At 34.7% G+C, this 21,314-nt stretch overlaps 1 protein-coding gene across 1 annotated transcript in view; it reads left to right on the top strand.

Moving 5' to 3' along the window:
• Positions 1-21,314, top strand: part of TDRD3 (tudor domain containing 3) — a 163,490-nt gene that overhangs the window by 78,397 nt on the left and 63,779 nt on the right. The window contains 5 exon segments of the mRNA XM_028526378.2: positions 3,090-3,231; positions 9,878-9,949; positions 12,142-12,154; positions 12,157-12,290; positions 18,184-18,324. Coding sequence (XP_028382179.2) covers positions 3,090-3,231; positions 9,878-9,949; positions 12,142-12,154; positions 12,157-12,290; positions 18,184-18,324 — 502 coding nt within the window.

Genomic DNA, 21,314 nt, shown 5'->3' with positions numbered 1-21,314 from the left:
TAGCACCTACTTATCCTTTTCTGGGAGTAGGGCTATAATTTAATCTGTTGAGTACAAATCTTTGTCAGTTATCATAATGAAATTGTGATACCCAAACTCAGGTCCAGCTGCCTGCACTTGAAAGCCAATACTGTAGAGATGGTGCTGATGTAAGGAAAGGCAGTTTACTCAAGTGCAGCAGCCCGAGACGATGGCAGGCTCCTGTCCCACAGACCACCTCAGCATCTCAGTGTAGGCAGAGGATTTTATTGGGGGGGGAGAGAAGTCAGAACAAGGAGATTGGGGGAGGGGTTTGAGATTTTTCTACATGTAAATCAGCATAGTCTGTTTTGATGATTATCTTGAATCTGGTCAAGAAAAGGTGTGTTTTTGTTGTTGTTGTTGTTGTTGTCGTCGTCATTGTTTAATGGCTGAGAGTCAGCAAGTCTCCTGGAGCCATAATATCCAGTTGCTGGCATCAGCTCCCTTTGAAGTTGGTTCCTGGAACTCTTTCACAAATATGCTGTTTGTCTATGGGTTACATATTAGTTTACAGTTCATCTTTTCCAAAAACACTTTTAACAGAAGTGTTACAGAGATGTGTTACAGCTGTATTTAGGTCCATCTTCAAATAATTTGAATTTTTTTCTCTTAAGTTTTAAAGTTATAGTATCACAATTTTAATGCACCAGTAATTTGCATCCTATTTTTAAAGATCTTATGTAGTTTTTTATATGTTCATTTTAATAATTCTACATTTTTCAGTTTTACCAGTTTGTAAAAATTATTGGCTAAAAAGATGGTTTTGAAGAATACACATGGGTTTTATGTAAATAATATATAAGTTTATTAGTAATTTCTTTAGAGATAAAGAGTACAGCATCCTGGTATCCTTGGTGTTTATTTTATTTACCCCTAAACAATGACTATAGAGTTATGAAAATTTGGATCTGCTGATTGCCTGGAGTTGGGAAGAACGTCTTCACTTAGTATGACTGTATTCAGCTGTTGCTGATCTTCAAGTGTGATCGATACTGTCCTAAGTTTACTATATGTAACATAACAGAACTATACTTCAGGGGTAGGCAAGGCTGTTTATGACCCTTTATTTTGTAAGTTACATGTGATGACTAAGAATGATTAATGTTGGGGTCCTCAGAATAATTTTTATCAGATAATGTCTTTGAAAATGGTGTTGGAGGAGAGTCGTACAAATACCCTGGACCATCAGAGAGATGAACAAGCGAGTTCTAGAGCCAATTAAGCCTGAAATATCACTAGAGATAAAAAAAAAGACAAAATTGAAGCTATCCTCCTTTGGGCACATCATAAGGATGCAGGAAAAGACAGTGATGCTGGGAAAAATAAAAGACAGCAGGAAAAGAGGAAGACGAAGTGGATGGTTTGGAGATAGATGGACTTCGGAAAAGAAGCCACAGGGCCTGGGCCTACAGGAGCTGAGCAGGGCTGTAGTGGACAGGACACCGTGGACGTCACTCATTCACAGGGTTGCCAGGAGTTGGAGCTGACTCAGTGGCCTGTTACACACAATGTCTTGCAATCTTTGAAGCTTTAAAAACAGGAATATTCTATTTCTTGTTAATAACTTTTATCAACTTTTTTTAATAGACCAGTGCTTTCACTGATTTACTATTGCATATATCAATACTTGGTGAATTTCATGAGCTTTTAAAATGTGAACAATGTAAAGCCATTTCAGCATGGTTTTCTAATTCATTCTAAGTGTTTTAGGACAGTTTTTACTCCTATTTGAAGTGCTTTGTCCCTTGTCAAATGTGCAAAGAGGTGGATGCAGTGGAACTGGGTATATGTGCTTTAAGTTTAGAATAAACCAATGTGACAAAATGTATTTCATGGATTTCTTCCATTGATTCTTTTACCCAAAGATTGCTAGCAGGATAAACATCTTGTCTCCAGTTTCTGTAAAAGGGGTTATGGTGTAATGTTTGTTCCCAAACTGAAAATATTAGTCTATTACAGAAAAATTCTTTCAATGTTAAGTATGTTTTTATTTATCAGTCTATTAGTTCTACATGTAAATGAGATCATATGGTATTTGTCTTTCTCTGACTGGCTTATTTCACTTAGCATAATAATCTCCAGGTCCAGCCATGCTGTTTCAAAAAAGGTAGTATGTTTTAGAGCAGCAATTTTCAACCTCTTTCATCTCATGGTAGAAATGAACTAATTACTAAAACTCTGTGGCACATCAGAAAACATTAAATATTTTGCCGATCTGACAAAAAGAAGGTACAAGTAGAGTTTTGATTCATGCACAATGGATGACTATTGGAGTGTGGGCTGTGGTCTTTTTTAAATTTGGCAATCTGAGGGAAAGAGGCCAGTGCCTTTGACTAAATAGTCAGGTATTGCATGTTTTAAAAATTCCTGTGCCACACTGTTTGAAAAATCACTGTTTTAGAGTAAACCACTCATTTCGTCTTTAACTGCATGGTTAACAAGAAAGAGCGTTGTTTTCCTCTGACCGGTGTGGCTCAGTTGGTTGGGCGTTGCCCCACAAAGTGCAAGATTGCTGCTTTGAGTCCCATTGAAGGCACATGCCTGTTGTTGCAGATTTGGTCCCTGTTCAGAGTGCAGGTAATCGATTGATGTTTATCTCTCACATTAATGTTTCTCTTCCTCTGTGTCTCCCTCTTTTCTCTCTCCCTAAACATTAAATAAGTAAAATATTTTTTTAAAGATTATTTTTTGTTCATTATGGTAGCTCATATAGATGTAAAATTTCTAGGAATATTACTGGTCAGATATCTTTTCCTGTAATAAAATTTAATTTTGTAATATAGTATATCTTTGCAATGTATAGCCAAAGCTCAGAGAAAAAAATAGCAAATCATATTTGTGCAGCATGGCATTATTGAGAAAATAACTTTCATAGCTTTTATTATATTTATCTTTACCATGCATTTATGAGGTATGAATTTTATTGTCTGGATTTTTTTTTATTCCTAAAAAATAGTTTTTATGTTAGCTGATTTTGAAGAACTTGACAAAGTCATAATCTGAGACTGACTCACAGTTTTGAGAAGGAGCTTCAACTTGTCTGAACTTTGCTTTTTTCTTTGCTTTAGCCTGAACACACCACCTGGAACTAAAGTTAAGCTCTCAGGCACTGTGGATGTAAAAAATGGATTCCTGCTCTTGAATGACTCTAATACCACAGTTCTTGGTGGTGAAGTGGAACACCTTATTGAGAAATGGGAGTTACAGAGAGTAAGTGTGAACTAAGAAGAATGTCTTCAACTTTTAAAACACTACACTCTTTTTGTTGCATTCTGTGTTTTAAGGATACCTTCCCATAATGAATAGTAACATTATTCCTTGTGTCAGAGTTGAATAGAATGAAGTACAGGGGTCTTTATAGAGAGTATCTTCCTTTGCTTAAGTACATTGTTCCTCTAATGCAGATGCCATTTTTCAGTATTTTTTCACTTATTTTTGAAAATTCATGTTTTACTGACTAGTTTTCAAACAAGTTATACCTTGTGTATATGTATATAATTGTTTCTGCAAAAACAAGTGTTTGTGCATATATATACACACAATAATACATCTTTCTCTCATCTACATGCATGCATACATACATACATACATACGAGTACAAGTTAGAATTTCACTGCATTGAAGGGGTTCTTGTGACTAGGTGCTTCCTGGTCACCTTAGATGATGTTTCCCCCATGTGTGTTAACAGTATCTTCACCCTTGTAGTCATCTAGTCTGTCGAGTAATTGTTTCTCCACTTTGCTTCCGTTAACCAGTTCTCTGGATCCACTGCAGTCAGATCTCATGTCTGTCCCTTGCTCCCCAGATGGATTGCTGTTACGATAGTTTAAGTCTTAGTATCTCTTGCCTGGACTGCTGCAGTAAACTTTTAACTGATCTCTAATATATTCTTTCTCTGTCTTCTAATCTAGTTTATGCACTTCTGCCATATTATCTTCCTTAAGCATAACTCAGAACAGATCACACCCTGCTTTTATTTCAAATGCCTTAGTTTAGGATTCAGTTCCATTTATAACCTAGCCCTAGTTCCAGTTTGCCTTTTCAACTCTCTAAATTTTTTTTCATAGATTTTGTTTCAGCCAAGTGGAACTACTTTATCTTTGATTCTCTGTGCTTTCCTCAATTATACATTTAACTAAAAAAAAAGAGTGTACCACTATACACCATTCATCTTGGGTTCTCCTTCCAAATCCCTGCCTGGCCAAATTGTCCTTGTGCTTTTAGACTCAGATCAGGTGCTTGTTTCTTCACAAAGTGAAACTGTGGCTCTTTTATTGAATTCTTGGGACACTTTAGCCATGTTAAGAAGTGTATTACTTTTTACCTGGCACTAAAATTATGTTTATTTCTTATCTCCTTTAATAGATAATAGGCATCTTAAGGTCTGTTTTTTTTGTGTCATTTTTGTTTAGTTCTACGAATATTTGTTGAACAGTGTGTAGGTATTGTTCTGAGTTTTTGCATCTATATATCATGCAATCCTTCGAATAGTCTTGTGAGGGGGGTTTTATGTCCATATAGATCGGAAAATGGACTTTAAGACCTGTTAGCTAACTTGCTTTATGATTATGTTATTGGTAGAAAATGAGTCCTTATGGTGTCATGAGGAAATAAATTTCCTGAACCGGCACGGGAGGATGGGGCTCTGTGGTATGGTTTATTAATGATGTGTAATTAAGGGGGTTCCCCTCCCAACTTCCCAATGTCCCATCTCTATCCGTCTCACCAAGGAAAATGTCCGGCATTGTCCTCAGTAAGGCCAAGACAAAAGCCACTGCGCAAAGTTTCTACTCCATTTTAAAGTCAGGTCCACTCCAGCGTCCAGCTAGCTTAGGGTGTGTTTGCAGCAGCAGTCCATTGTTGTGCCGCGGTATTCAGCTCCCCCCTGGAGCCCGAGTCTGGAGTCCCCACAGCCATGGGTCATGTGGCTGCTCAGGCAACATGGCCACGGAGTAAAGAAGATAGTGTACCACTCAAGTGAGGGTCATTGGGAGAGAAAGGGAGAGAGAGCTTAGTTTTTTGGAGCCTGCAGGTGTTTAATGATAAGTGGTGTCAGTCCCTATCTAGGTAACTTAGTTTGTGTTTCCAGCTGCTTTGGTGGCAGAATCCACATGGCTGCTGGCCATGTGGCTGCTAAGGCCACATGGCTATGGAGAGAGAACATGAGAGCGCATGGGGCAAACACGTTGCCAGGTGAATGAGTGACAACACTTCTCTGTTTCTCTGGGATTATAACTAGGAGCTTGGCTTGAGATGGACCAGGTGCTATTTCAAAAGAGCCAATCAACTTTCCATGCTTTTGTGGGCTTCCATAGGTTTACACCTCTTAGTTAAACTGACAGGCCTTTATCGTCCAGCACCTCCTCCTATAACCCCCAACAATCCATCACAGGGCAGAAGGAGGGGTGTTAATCCTCTTGGCAGAGCACAATGCTGTGGTCCCCTGGAGTGTGAAGCTGTAGCTTCCTGGTGGATCACACAGGCTCATGCATCCCATTTTATGAAGCTCAATGTCTAAGTGCCTTAGCTCCCCTTTGCTAGCTAAATACTAAGGTAACCATTAGACTGCTAACAGGTGATGATCTGAGCATTCCTATATTTCCACCTGGTAGCTCTGAGTCTTACATGTAATAAATATTATAACAAATAATTGTGAAATGAAAGAATCACAAAACATATAAAGCTAACTACTCCTTAAGCTCAAATTGATGTTGTGCCATTCTCAAATCTTGCCTAAGTGAGCCAAGTGGCCTAGCAGTATTTCAAGCTTTGGTATTTTATGATATATTACTTTTTTCTGTTTTCTTAGATGGAAAGTGTACCTATTGGGGGTAAATGGATAATGAGAATTAAGCACAGTTTTTATTTCATAGTACTCATTCTTTATGATAATAATAAGCTACCTTTTAGACTGCTATACTATGTAGTATAAGATAATGCTTCATAACTTTGTTGTTTAGTTGAAAATGTTACAAAAGCAAGGCTCTTTACATAAAGAGCCAAGTTTGTGAACTTTGAATTTCCCAGCGAAATCCCACTCATTTTATGTGGTCCTTTCTTTTACAAGTTGGTATTTTATAGTTTGTATTATAATTAGAGTTTTTAAAAAATGTAATAAGATGTTCTAAAGTCAGACCAACATCTTACATAATTTTCCCAACCAAGCCAGAATTATTACTACTTCACTGACTGAAAAGTCAGTTATCACTCTAGGAACTTCCTTGTTCCCCACACACCTGCATGCAGACACATGCACGCAGATTAGTAGTAGTTTGATAGTTGTCCTTGTAATGCTTTAGTGTATATCTTTGCACTTTGTTTTCTGAAAGCCTATTAGTATTCCTTGTAAGGCAGCAATAAAAATTTACATTAAAAAGAGTTTAAAAACATCTTAATATAATTATAGTTCTCTTTGGTTTTATATGTTTTTTGATTTGGTAACCATAGTGATGTAGAAACCATGGAGAGTTCAATTACTTGAGCACCTGGCAGGTAGTACACATAGGAATCATAAACCATGGAGTTAATTTGGGAATTAAAAAGACCCTAAATATTATTATAAAATAAATAGGGGAAGAGAGTATTTAAACTATATGTGGTGTTGTAGCTGTAGCAAGCTGATTATATACTCAGGGCGTGGTGGGGGGGTGGAAGAAAAGAAGAAATGTGTTTATCTTCCCAAAAAGAAGAAATGTATTTATCTGTACCATTAATCATCAATTTCCATTTCCCTCCTCCTCCCAATCTCTAGCAACCATGATTCTACAGTACTTTGTGTCTCTGTGAATTTGACTACTTTAGGGACCTTCGGCAAGTGGAATCACACAATATTTGTTCTTTTGTGTCTGGCTTAGTTCCCTTAACATAATGTCTTTAAGTTTCATTCATATTGCAGCATGTGTCACAATTTCTTAACTTTAGGCTAATAATATTCTAGGTGTGTGTGTATCTGTATCACATTTTGTTCATTCATCACTGATAGACATTTAGCATTGTTTTTAACTTTTTTGGCTATTGTGAATAATGCTGTTATGAGCATGGGTGTATAAATATCTGTTCAAGATTCAGCTTTTAGTTCTTTTGGGTATATAGTTAGAAGTAGATTCAGGGATCATGTGGTTATAGTTTAACTTTTTAAAATAACTGTCATTTGGTTTTCCACAGTGACTGTACCATTTTACATTCCAATCAGCAATACACAAGGGATCCAGTTTTTCTACATCTTTGCCAACTTGTTATTTTATGTTCTTTATTTTGTTAATATTAACTATCCTATTAGGTGTGAAGTGGAATCTTATTGTGGATCTGATTTGTATTTCCCAAATGATTAGTGATGTTGGCATTTTTTTCATATGCTTATTGTCCATTTGTATATCTTCTTTGGAGATTTATGGGTATTTAAGTCTTTGCCAATTTTTTTTAATTGGTTTTTTTTTCTGTTTGATTTCTGAATATATTCTGAATATAAATTCCTTCTCAGTTACAATTTTACAAATGTTTTTTATATTTCATGGATTTCCTTCTTACTCTGTTGATAGTGTCCTTTGATGCACAAAAGTTTTAGTTTGATGAAGTTCAATTTTATCTTTTTGTTTTCTTTTGTTACTTGTACTTTTGGCATCATATCCACAAAATCATTACCAATCCAATGTCATGAAGCCTTCTCCCTCTCTTTTCTTCTAGAAGTTTTATGGGTTTAGTCTTAATTAGGTTTTTGATTCATTTTGAAATAATTTTTGTATATGGTATAAGAACACAGGTAAACTCTTTTGTAATGATTATATTAAAAGTATACAGAAATGTTTAAAGTTAGGAGTTTATATTAAATGACACTAGCACCCTGGACAGTGTGGCTTAATTGGTTAGAGCATCATTCCATAGATTGAAAGGTAGTGGGTTCAATTTCCAGTCAGGTCAGTACCAATTGGGAAAAAATGACAAGAAGTGCTTAACAATATATGTTAACATCTCAAAAATGAAACAAATAGGAGGAATAGACAAATGAAAACATCTTCTGAAGGTTCTTAGTAACATTTCAAAGGAATTTATAATGTGATAAATTGCTTTTGCAAGGAGAATATTTTTTCCATATTCATAATACATTGTTAACTCTTTAATTTTAAATATGAGAGTTAGAGGGAAAAACAAAATTAGTAGAGGGATGGGAGATTATATTAATCAATTGTTGGTTGAATACTTCAAATGTAAGTTGATTTTCAAAAGTCTTTTTTGTTTGTTTTTTATTTGTCTTATTATTTGAATCATCAAATCTTTAATTCATTCCATAATATCTGGCACAAGAAAGTGTTCTGATTAAAACAAGTTATCACAAAGGAAATTTTATTCTAACTAAAAGTAATCACTAATGGGGGGAAGGGGGAGGGTTGGGTGGAGGGGCTGGAACGGGAGTAGGGGGAGAAAACTGTACTTGAACAATGATTGAAATAAAAAAAAAAGTAATCACTATATCATAAACTGTAACAATTTGATCTTTTTAAATAATTAAAATCACTGTTATCAGTATACCTATAAACAGTTTTGATGCGGACTCGACCAGCGGGGTCCATGTGTTGTGGCTGCAATGAACAAATTCACACGGACTACAGAAGTCCTGTGGAGAAAAAGGGACGGCATGGCCGCTCTCTAAGTGAGAGAGGGGGCCCCAACCCCTGCCGGACAGGCTTTTATTGCTTTTCTAGGTACATTACATGGAGGATGGTCCTCATTTACTCTGCACAGGTTCACTTTAGGTGATTGATTACCTATTACAGATAACAAAGGAAAGAATGTTGCTAATTACCTCAAAGAAAAAGGATATTTGCAAATGCAAGGGGAAGGGTGGTCACTGGTTACATCCATATTTGGGAGGTTTAACACAGACTCTAGGAAGCTATTTTAAAGATACACAGTAAACACTGCTGCCTCAATCCAGAGTGAGGGAGTTTTAGCAAAAAGCAAGCCTCAAAGCAGCCTAGGTACAATGCACGCCTGATTCCCCACAGGAAAACTGATCTGTGGGCTCAGCTCCTGTGTGCCAACTCGCTCGCTCCCCATCAGTTTTCTGAATCAGGGGCTGGGCTACATTTGCCATGCCATGCAGATAGGTTGCTTATACTGTTTCTAGTCAAAACACTTTTGAACCCTGTTCCAAGAACTGGGGATAAAGACTAATATGTATTTCATTATACTGCAATATAACAAGTATGTTGTTTGCTAATAGATTTTCTGCCTCAACAATTTTATTTTAAAGGTGATTTCTTATATTGTATCAGACAAATATTTTAATATGGTTTAAAGTAAAATTTTTGTTACCGAAGTATGTAATATTTGAATTTACTACTTGTTGAGGAGATTTTTACTGTGTTTTGTTCTTTTCTTTTTAATCCTCACTTGAGGACACACTTATTTTAGTAATAAAAGTGAAGGGAGGAAGAGAGAGAGGGAGAGAAACATTGATGTCAGAAAGAAACATCAATTGGTCACCACTTGTATGCTCCTGGACCAGGCATGGAACCTGCCACCTAGGCACATGCCCTGACTGGGAATCAAACACACAGCCTTTTGGTTTATGGGACAGTGCTCCAACCAAGCCACACCAGCCAGGGCTGTGTTTTGTTCTTATGGGAACATCTTAGAAAAAGGTTGTGAATGTGTGTTTTGTATGGGAAGATTAGGGGAGAGCCTCTGCCTAACTATTGAAGTTAGGAATAAAATATTTTGTCTAGTTTGAAATAATTTATGGAAGCCTTTTTCCTTTTTTAAATAAAAACATACTAAAATAAGTAGATTCCTGGTGCATTGTAAATGTAAACTTTTTAACGTATATTTTTTGTTTTGTGACTCACTTTCTTCACAGAGCTTGTCAAAACATAATAGAAGCAACATTGGAACTGAAGGTGGACCACCTCCTTTTGTGCCTTTTGGACAGGTAATGACATTCATATTGGCAGATGTAATTTAATCAACAAAAGGTATTTTTCATTTGTGTCAAGCTGTTTTTAGTTTTGTGCCGAACTATTCATTCAGAGGTCAGAGAGTTATATGGAAATATACTCAGTAAAGGAATTTAATAATTGTTTTTTTCTTTACTGCAATTAAATCATTGGTGTAAGTGCTTTTCTCAAGAGCTGTTAACCCAAAGATTGAAGAAATTAAGAGGCCCACCTGAAGAGCAGTTAATAACTAACTAAGATAAGATGGTAGTGGAGCATTTTTTTTGAGAGGAATGCAAAAGAAGATAAAAATATGCTATAATTTCTCATTTTGTTTATCAAAATGAGAAATCAAAAGAAAAGAGGGAACAAGAAAACAAAAGTGTCAACAGAAGGAGACAAGACATGAGAAGACAGGGGGCAGGGAAGGGCATAGTTGCACTTTCAGAGAGCCTGCAGTCCTGGGCGCCCCTTTCAAGGTTCTCTTTGTCTTCCTTGATCCAAATGCCCATGTTATGCAGGGACATAGTTTTGTTTTCAGAGGGATTTTTTTTTTTCAATCACAGCTACACTGATCCTCCTCTGACATAAGCTAAAGGTTACTGCAACATGTTACCTTGGGGTAGCTGCTCATCGGGCTGGTGTCTTGCGACTTCCTGGTTGTGCTCAGCAGCAGACTGCATTCAGGGCCATCTTCTCTAGCCTGTCCCTGCTGTATCCCTGAGCAGTCTGAGAATAATCCCTATGACGGCTTGCTCTTTGCCACACAATGCCACCAGATTTAGCTATTTGTATTCCACCTTGTGTTTGTTCTTTATTTTTCATTGAGACTATGGGCTCAGATGAGAGTACTGAAGGTGAGTTAGAGACCCAACAGGTAGGAAACAGAGACCTGTGTATCTGTAACAGCTTAAAAAAGATTTTATGTCAAAAGGGTGATCAGAAGATAAATGGGCAGGATCAGATGGTAGCCTCTTCAAAAACCTTTTTGTAGAGTCTAGTCAAAATTAAATAAAAGTAATTCTAGCATCATGTCTATTTTGAAAGAATTTAAAAAATATGTCCATTTTTATTGGGCTTTGCAACATGACACAGTGAAGATAAAAGGAGGCACGATGCTCTGTGGTGGGCTCTGTGCTGGTGATGCCCTCACTTCTACTAGTGTAAGAAAAACCCCAGAATAAAAACAGAGTGTAAATATTCCAGTAATTTGTATTTGAAAGTGATAATTGATATGTTTGTAAGAATATGCTTTTCCCTTAAACATTTTGGTGATAATGTTTCTTTTATAAATTGCTCAGACTTATTATTTAATTATTTATTAAAATCTGAAGTGTGTTTTACAATTTTTTTGCCTTAGGAAGGATAATAAAAGTTATAGTATCAATAATATTATTTGTTTATGAAGTCCATTCTGAAAAATTATTTTCATCTTATCTTAGCCTGTATATGGGTTAAAGGCAGATAATGCTGGCTGTCTATTGCTATGTACAGGATATATTTATGTTGCTCAAAATCTGTATTTGTATAAGACATTTGTTTGAAAGCATGCTTTCTTTGTTTTATCAATGAGTTGAGAAAAGGTTTATTGTATAGGATTTTCACTGCTACAAGTAGAAGGAAGAACTAGAATTCAGGGCTTATTTTTCAGCAATGATGACTTTCTCAATTTATTTATGAGACTAAAAATCAAAAATTTTATCCAGATCGAGGGACAGGGTTTGTTTTTAGCTTTTGGTTTATAAGTTCAGATACATCTTTTATATGTTAAAATAACTCAACCACTTAACCTCATAAGGATATTGAGGCATAATGTATAAATCAAGCTCTTAAAAAAACTCAATTTATTTTTTCTTGTGTAATAGTACAGATAGTTTGAAATTTAAATTATTTTACATCATTTTCCTGAAATGAAATTTGAGATCTCCTGCTTTCATGTGTTTGTAAATATGGGCCCTGTTTTAGGCGGGCAGTTTTGAAGCTTTCCATTGTATTTACCGATTACACTTATATAAAAGTTACTTTGATCAGTTTTCTACTTTTATTTTAAGTGTATGTGAAAGAATTATATTTTTGGGCTCTCAGCTGTTGTGATGCAAACTTTATTGAAGAAATAATACTGTATTATGAAGACCTTGAATCTCCTTGGGAACTACTGAAATGACTGATTTTTATTTATTATTACCAGAAGTGTGTATCTCATGCCAAATGGATAGCAGAGAACTTGATCGAAGGAAGACATTGCAAGTTACAATGCCTGTCAAACCTGTAAATGATAATGATGAATTTGAAAAGCAAAGGACTGCTGCTATTGCAGAAGTTGCAAAGAGCAAAGAAGTAAGAAACTAAATTGTAATAATTTTTCTTATTTCTTATCATTATGTTCTATTTAGATTACTTATAATTATTGTTTTTTCACATATGGTAACTAATACAACAAACTTTGACATTCTCCAGGTATCAGCAGAAAATCCCCTGGTACATATGGAGTCTCAAGCTTACACACTGGGTCCAATGTTCTTTTCCAAATCCTCTCGACAATCCTATTAAGTTACTCTTTCTAGCAACCACACTTCTTTTCTTTTCTTTTTCTTTCCTTTCTTTCTTTCTTCTTCTTTCTCTTCTTCTTTTTCTGTTTCCTTTTCCCTTTCTTCTTTTCTTTCTGCTTCTTTCGCTTCTTCCTCCTTTCTTTTCTTTTAACATTGTAACAGCTGAACCAATGCTTTTTATTTTCAGTAGAGGGTTTCCTATCATTGGTCGAGCTTGATAACACTTTTTGAAGATAATTTTCTCCTGTAATTTTCCTCTCGGACTTCTGAGAATGCAGGCAAAAATCAGAGGATAATCAGTAGTAGCTCAGACTTAATACCTGTCAGTTTTCATTCTTAAATCTATTTAATATATAGTAAAAAATATTTTTTCTTAAGATCACGTATATATTTATGCATGTGCACATCCCCTTATTATGTATATGTACTATTAATATCCAAATGTTTTAAAAATTATTTTTAAATTCGTTCTTACTTGAAATATGTGTTTTCTCTAGTTATATTTTGATTTCCAGACTTTAATAATAGTTTGAATACTTCCAGGAATTAGTAGTTTAGACAGGCTTTTCTTAACCAGTAAGATTGAAATAGTTTTCTTTATCAACACCAGTAATGAATCTGAGTTAACTGCTCTTCTATTGATATACAAAGTTGAAGGAGGAGACTTCTTGCATTTTGGTTGTTCTTCTGCAGCATGTCTTCCTATCATCATCAGTCTAGTGTAGAGGCCAAGAGCACAGACTCTGGGATGAAGCAATCTGGAAGCATATCCTGCTGACAAGCTTGGATATGTTATTACATTTTGTAACCTGTTTTTCTTTATAAAAAAAGATAATAATGGTACCTACTTCATGTAGTTATGGTGAGAATTAAAATTGATAATCTTGAAAATATTTAGAATGCCACATGCCACAGATCATCATATTCCTTTGCTAAAAAGCGCTTGATAAACACGACTTGACATTTTTTAGTATTTTCTCTATTGTAAAGCACATTTTAAAAAATGATTTTTAATAATTCTGAAATTAATATATTTTACACAGTTTACATGAAATATATTTCTTTTTCCCAAAAAGCTATTAAAATCTTGGAGTTCAGAAGAGGATATTGAGGATATATTAAATTCTTAATAACTTTAGGAAAGTTCTTTTGATTTATACTTTTCTTCAACTTTTCTCTCAAAATTTGGCTGATGTGGTTACTACTATCTATTTACTGGAACATAGTTAACATACTGTAATACGTTTCATTTTTTAAAGTCATAATTGATCATGTTACATTTTCCCATAAGTATTTGATAAGTAAAAAGTCATAGTTATCTGAAGAACACTTAACTTCTCAATTTATATATGATGGAGTTGATGGAGGCTGAGAAGTTACCTGAGTTTACCCAGTGACAATTCTGGGACTAAACCTATGTGTATTACAGTAGAAGATTATGTCTGTATTTGTATATCTCTATATATTGATAGCTGTACACACATATTTATGTTTAATCTTTCTGAACATCAAAATCATGTAACAATGTAATTGTTCTAAAAGGATGTTTTAGGATCTTTCATCAAAATACTTATATTGATTTGGTGAAATCTACAAATGACTAAGTGATGATTTTCATTCTTTTTTTTTCCTTTATTCCTTTGTTGAGCAACTATTTTTTTGAGAACCTGCTGTATGCAGGCATTTTAAATGCTTAGGTTAAATCAGTGAACAAATAGACAAATGATCCCTACCCTTATCAAGCTTATATAATAGTGGGTGACAGACTAATACATAATAAGTATATAAGTTTATGTAGGTTAGAAGTTGGTAAGTGCAATGGAGAACAAAGGAAAAGTAGACTAAGTTAGAGAGTTTGGAGTGCCATTTGTGCGGCGGGGATACAATTTAAAAGAGGATGCTCAAAAATAGAGAATTCTTTGCAATTCTTGTGTAGTTTACATACTAGTAAAGACAGTAAATTTAGTATGTAAACGTACTAAATGAGTAAATTATAGATTTTAGTTTTAAATGTGGTAGTTTGATTAGGCCTCATCATAATGAGATTTGAGCAAGACTGGAAAGATAAGAAATTAATTATGTGGTTATCTGAGAGGTTTATTGTAAGGAGAAGGGAAAGCTGTTGCAAAGGATCAAAAGTAGGAGTATATTTTCAGGGGAATAGCAAAGTGACTAGTGGAAGCAGAAAGAGCAAAGGGACAAGTAGTAGAATGTAAAGTTGAGTGATAACAGGGTTCTGCCTGTATAGGCTCCTGTAAGCCATCTTAAAGACATTGGCCTTTATTCAGAGAGAAATGAGGAGCTTCCGGAGGATTTTCAGCAGTAACATCAGCTGACCTACATTTTTTAATATATATTTTAGAGACAGAGGAATGGAGAAAGTGAGAAAGAGAGAGAAAGAAGGAGAAAGAAACTGATTTGGTACACTTATTTATGCAGTTTTGGCTGTTTCTCGTATGTGCCCTGATTAGGGATTGAACCCACAACTTTGGCGTATTGGGATGACATGGCATGCTAACTAACTGAGCTACCTGCATTTGAAAAGTCTAATTCTGGCTGTTGTGGTCAGAACAGATTGTAGAGCAGAAGGATTGGAATCAGACAAGTTAGGAAATTATTGATGCAATCCAGGTGGAGAAAAATGGTGGTAGTTTGAATGAAGATGCCAGCAGTGCAGGTGGTGCAAAGTGGTCAGATCTGGAATTTTGAAAGTAGAGTTATCAAGATTTCTGACAGATTGAATGTGGCACATGAAAGAAGAATCAATGTCAGGAATAACTCCAAGGGCTTTGTCTTGAGAAATTAGCAGGGTAGAGTTGCTTATCTTGAATTAGAGAGGACTGGGATAGAACAAGTTGGAAGGAGAAATATTTGGTGTTTTGTTTTGAACCTATTAATGTTGAAGTACCTAACAGATATCCTTGTGGCAATATTTGATAGGCAGTGAGACAGAAGAGTGTAGTTGAAGGGTGAACTTCAGAATAGATATATGGATTTGAGAGTTGTAGTCATATGGTTGATATTTAAAATCATGAGTTAAATGAGATCACCAAAGGAATTAGGGCTGATAAGGAAGAGAAAGTGTAAGGAATGAACGCGGTAGCATTTCAGCCTTACAGGTTGGATGAGGTTGAACCAGCCAAGGTATCACTGGTAAGATAGGATGAAAACAAGACAATGCAGAAATTGTATCATGGAAGAAGGAGTGTTGAACTTATCAAAGACTGTTGAAAAAATCATGTAAAACGTGGCCTGAGAACTAATGTAGAATTGGGGAAGTCATTCATTCACTCCACATTATTCTTAACATTCATAGAGGTGGTGTTAAGATAAAGTATAAGTGTACAGATACCAGTGGTGGGTTGGTGTGGTGAAAATTGTTCAAGTTCTTCAGTGATTATTTTAGTTATTTCAGTGAGGGAGTAGGTAAGGCCAGCCATGACAGTGGGGAAGAAGATGAGATGCTGGAGGCTTGAGTAGTGAGGAGAACAGGTAAACACTGACTGGTCTAGAAGATTGGGAGGTTGGATGGGCTGGGGAAATGTAGGAAGATTACTAGGCAGCATTGAAGGCCCACTTGAGTTTCATGGTCATGGTGATCTCACATATGCTTAATTCACATAGTATGCACAAGATGGTGTGGCTCATAAAGGACATCACTTGTCTTATGGATAATGTTTAAGTTGTAATGTTTCTAGATATTTATATGTTTAGTGAGTAACAACTGCTTTAAAGTACTGAAAAGCAATACTGAAAATACTATTTATCCTATTTCTTAATCCATAAAATGGAAAGAAATAATAAGGAAATGTAACCAGAAGATGAGATTATTTCACTGGCACCAAAAGAAAAAATACTTTTGGAGTTACAGAATTTAAATTCCAGGAATATATTTAATTTGGAACAGGTCAGGCTCCAGACTTTTCAGGTAACTATGTTTGAATATATTAAACAAAACAATAATATTATTGCCATCTGTTGAGTGTTTACCGTGTACCAGTTACTGAATTTATCACTCATGTCAGTGATGTCATTTGATTCTCAAAATATTCCTGGCAAGTGAATTTTCTCCTCTCTGTTTTAAGCATGAAAAATTGGAGGCCTACGGAAGGAGAAGGTTAAATGACTTGTCTCAGGGCAGGGGCTCCAGAGTGTGGCTGAGCCAGGGAATTAGTCCCACCTGTGTTCTTAACTGTACTCCAATGCCTCTCAGCCTAATGAACTTTGTATCTCATTAATATGAACTCACATTTTTTTTTTGTGGTTGTACAACTAATAACTGTCAAGACATTCCAAATCTGTTTTTTTTTGCTGGGATTGCATAAACCAAAAATTACATGAATTCAGTTATACATCTTTGGTTTTTGAAGATGATTTTTACTTTTGGTTTGAATTAAATTCATATGTTGTAATGTATCAACTACCTAGTAGAGATATTTACTATGTTGTCCATAAATGCTTATCTAACATCATTTTTCTGTTTTACAGGTTTTATTTCTTTATATTTCATCTGATCCAAATCATTCCCCAATACTATATAAATTTATATCTAAGATGTTTTCTTACTGTAATCATTTTAAAACCTATTTTAAAATATTGATCACTATCGTTAATAAAATCAAGTCTTGACTTCCTCCTCTTTTATTAGATCTATTAGGTTGTAAAGATATTATATAGTGCTTAATTTAATATTATACAAGTAACAACTGTAAGATGCTTTTATTTTTTTTTTTTTTAAGAGAGAGGGGAAGGGAAGGACAAAGAGAGGGAGAAAAAGCATTGATTGGTTGCCTCTTGCATGCCCCAGCTGGGGACTTGACCTGCAACCCAGGCATGTGCCCTGACTGGATAATCAAACCAGCGACCTTTCGGTTCTCAGGCCAGCACTCAATCCACTGAGCCACACCATCCAGGGCTGTGAGATGCTTTTAAATCATAAATTTGTATTTTTCCAAACCAATGTTCTTTATGCTATAGTCTTTTCAGAATAGCTTTGATAAAACATAACTGAAATCAAATAAAATTTTTAAATTTGATTATACATGTAATTATTCAAATAAGTTAGGCAAAATAAGAAATATGGACTTTAAAATTTTCCTATATGGTTGGTAAATCATAGCATATGTAATTAATATGAATAATAAATTAGTAATAAAAGTTTTAATCTATTATGAAATTTATATTATTTGTTTGCCTTCTAAGATTATAGATTTATATTACTAGATTGCGGACATGATGTAACTGACTCTCAGATATGTTTAATGCCTTACTGATGATAGCCTTGCCATGTAGCTGGATTTGTAACCCAAGGATCATGATATTAGTCAAGTATGTCTACCCCAGAATTATTTTTGACACCCATTCCCCATAGTGCTAGTATTATGTAATTTTCTTCTATATTATTGTCTACTTAAATTTATTATGATGACTTGCCTCGTACACTTAGAGATTATAGTTATGTAATTATTTTATTGCTCTGCCTAGACTTGTGGGGGAAAAAAGATTATGGCTAATAAATATTTGTTAAAAAATTAGCTAACAATTTATTTTTTCATGTACATTATAATTAAGGAACTTTTAACTACTTCAATTTTGTTAGATATTTTTAGTTGTAGCTTAGCCTTTAGAATTATTTTTAAATGCTATTTATTTACATCTCTTTTCCTTTCTCTTATCTAAAGACCAAGACATTTGGAGGAGGTGGTGGTGGTGCTAGAAGTAATCTCAACATGAGTGCTGCTGGTAACCGAAATAGGGAAATTTTACAGAAAGAAAGGTCCACCAAATCAGAGGGGAAACATGAGGGTGTCTACAGAGAACTGGTAAGACTGAAGAACCAACACAAAGTTAATGTGTTCTTTCTTTAATAGCCTTGATGATTTTTTATTTTTTCTTGGAACCACCATTGGCCTCCAGTGTATTATGGATGGATGTTACAACTCTAAAAAGGCTTTCATTAAGATTTACAGTTGATTCATGGAAAATTTGGATTGTTTGAAAAATAATTTACTTAAAACTTCCATTTTATTTAAATGTATAATGTCTGAATACATCATTTGAAATGGATTCATAAAATTATGTAGAAGGTTCTCAATGGAAATTATATTCTAAAAGTTGATGCATCAAAATGCAGTTATCTGCCCTTCCCACATTTTTTCTCAAATTTGTCTCTGTTTTGTTTTGTCTTTGAAAAAAACATATTGAAATAAGTCCACATATATTACAGACTCAATTGTAATATATACTGGGAATTTTAAGATAAATAAGAAGAGCCAAACATATTTCTAATATGCTGCAATATCCTTAGATGTAACAGAACTGACAAGAATTCATTTTCCTCTGTCTTTAAAGGTTGAATTACTTTGGATGATGTTATCTGTAGGATACAGATTAATAAGACTAGCTTAAATAATGTGGGTTTATTATCTCATATAACAAGAAATTCAGAGATAGATGGTTACACAAATTGATAAATTTAACAATGTTGGGACTCTGGTGAGCATCTTTGTGATTTATTGTTACAGGATTCTGTATACATTAAATCGCCATTGAAAAAATTCAGAATCAGGAAGGAAAGGAGTTCATTCCCTGGGAATGGGTCTGTTTTATCAGATAAAATATTTTTGGAATCTTCTGCAACTTTCATTTGTGTCTCATGTACTAAAAATAGGTCACATGCCTCATAAATTAATTAAACACTGGCCAATTGTAAAACCATAATTATAAAATGGTTTTATAATTATGGACCAGGCTTTCTTTTCCTTGTACATATGCCCATTTAATTCTTGGGGAAAAAAAATCATGGTTTTAAGGACAAAGTCAATATAGCAAACTCAAAAATACATGATCCCTAACTTAAGAGGCTCTTAAACATTAGTAAATTGAGAACACTTCTATAGGAATGTTTTGGCATAGAATACCAGAGGCTTGCACTTTGGGGTAATTGCAAATATTAAAAACATATGAAGGCAGTGATATCACAAAGATGGCAATATAAAAATTTCTAGGAATTGGCCTATTCACTGAAGTAATTATTGAGTTGACAAGCACTGTCTGAAGTAACTGTTTTATCACCATGGAGCCTAGTCAGACTCTTCAGTATGCAGAGTAGTGATTGATGGAGATGCCAACCATAGAGGTAATAGAACAAATACTTCAGTGAACACATAAACAAGGAATATAATTTTTGCAAAGGAAATTTTGAAAGTACCTAAACAAATTTAAAACTGCAGTTTTATCAAGTAACACCATCAGTTCCTGAGGAGGAGGGAGAATCTGATTTCCAAAATTATCACCATTGTAGTATTCAAAATGTCCAGTTCTCAAAAAAATTACAAGGCACACCAAAAACAAATAAACAAACAAACAAAAACAATAACAACCCAGGAAAATATGACTCAGTCATAGAAAAAAGAAATGGACAGACATTATTTTTAAAGAAACCCAGGCATTAGACTTACTAAACTAAGACTTAACTGTCTTAAATATGTTCAGAGGGACTGAAGTGGACCATTGACAATGAAATAAAGAAATCATGAGGATAATATTTGAACCAGTAGGGAATACCAATGAAGAAATATTGTTTTTCGAATGGGTAGAAAGGATAAAAAAGAAACCCAACAGCATTTCTGGAGCTCAAAAATACATTAGCTGAAATTCAAAAGAAATTATTAGTCAGATTAAACATTAGACTAGAACAGGCAGAAGAAAGACTCAGTGAGTTTTTAGTATATGGCAATTAACGTGACCCAGAGTAACAGGCAAAAAGAGAAAAGAATGGAGGAAAATAGAGCCGAAGGGACTTGTAGGGTACAGTCAAATATACTAACATATACACTGTGGGAGTCCCAATAGGAGGAGAGAGGAAGGATGGAAAGAATATATGAAGAAATAATACCCCCAAATGTGATGATATCATGAATCTACAAATCCAGAAACTTAACAAACTCTAGGAGGATAAAGTCAAAGAAGAGACACACAAGACACATTATAATCAAGTTGTTGAAAGCTGAAACAGAGAAGTCTTAAAATCAGTGAAAGAAAAACAACTCATCAAGAACAGGAAAGATTCATAAGATAAATAGCTAATTTCTCATTAGAAACTATGGAAGCAAAAAAGCAATGGGGTGATATATTGAAACTAATGAAAGGAAAAACTGTTAACCAAGAATTGTATATCCAGGAGAATTGTTATTCAAAAATGAAAAGGACCATTAAAAGAATAACTAAAAATACTGGTATAAATTTGAGTGTACATGAATTATTCTAATAATTAGGTATAAAATGCTTTTGTAAGTTGGATGGTTTTCAATTCTGTTTTTCAACAGTTGATCAAGGCTTGATTGGGGGGATCAGCTGATAGCTCCTTAAAATAATTTTTTTGTAATAGATGATATTATAGGTTGAATTGTATCTTTCTCTAAAGACTTATTGAAGTCCTAACCACCAGTATCTTAAAGTGTGACTTTATTTGGACATAGGGTCTTTACAGTGGTATCAAATTAAAAAGAGGGCAGTAGAGTATGCTGTAATTCACTATAACCCTAATTCAACCTTTTTATAAAGAGGGAAAATTTAGACACAGGTGGAGCCACATATAGAGAGAAAATGACCTGAAGACTCATGGTGAAAGGATGGTCATGTGACTGGAGTGATGCATCTGAAAGCCAAGGAATGCCAGGGATGGCTAGAAACAACAGATGCTGGAAAAAGGAAGGAAGTTCTGCCCTAGAGATGTCAGAGAGAGTGTGGCCCTGCTAACACCTTGAATGAGATTTGGTTAATGCAAATCAGGTCAACAAGAAAGTTAGAA

The sequence above is a fragment of the Phyllostomus discolor genome, chromosome 11 (genome assembly GCF_004126475.2).
Source record: "Phyllostomus discolor isolate MPI-MPIP mPhyDis1 chromosome 11, mPhyDis1.pri.v3, whole genome shotgun sequence".
NCBI lineage: Eukaryota > Metazoa > Chordata > Mammalia > Chiroptera > Phyllostomidae > Phyllostomus > Phyllostomus discolor.
This window is presented reverse-complemented; position numbering and strand designations above follow the sequence as displayed.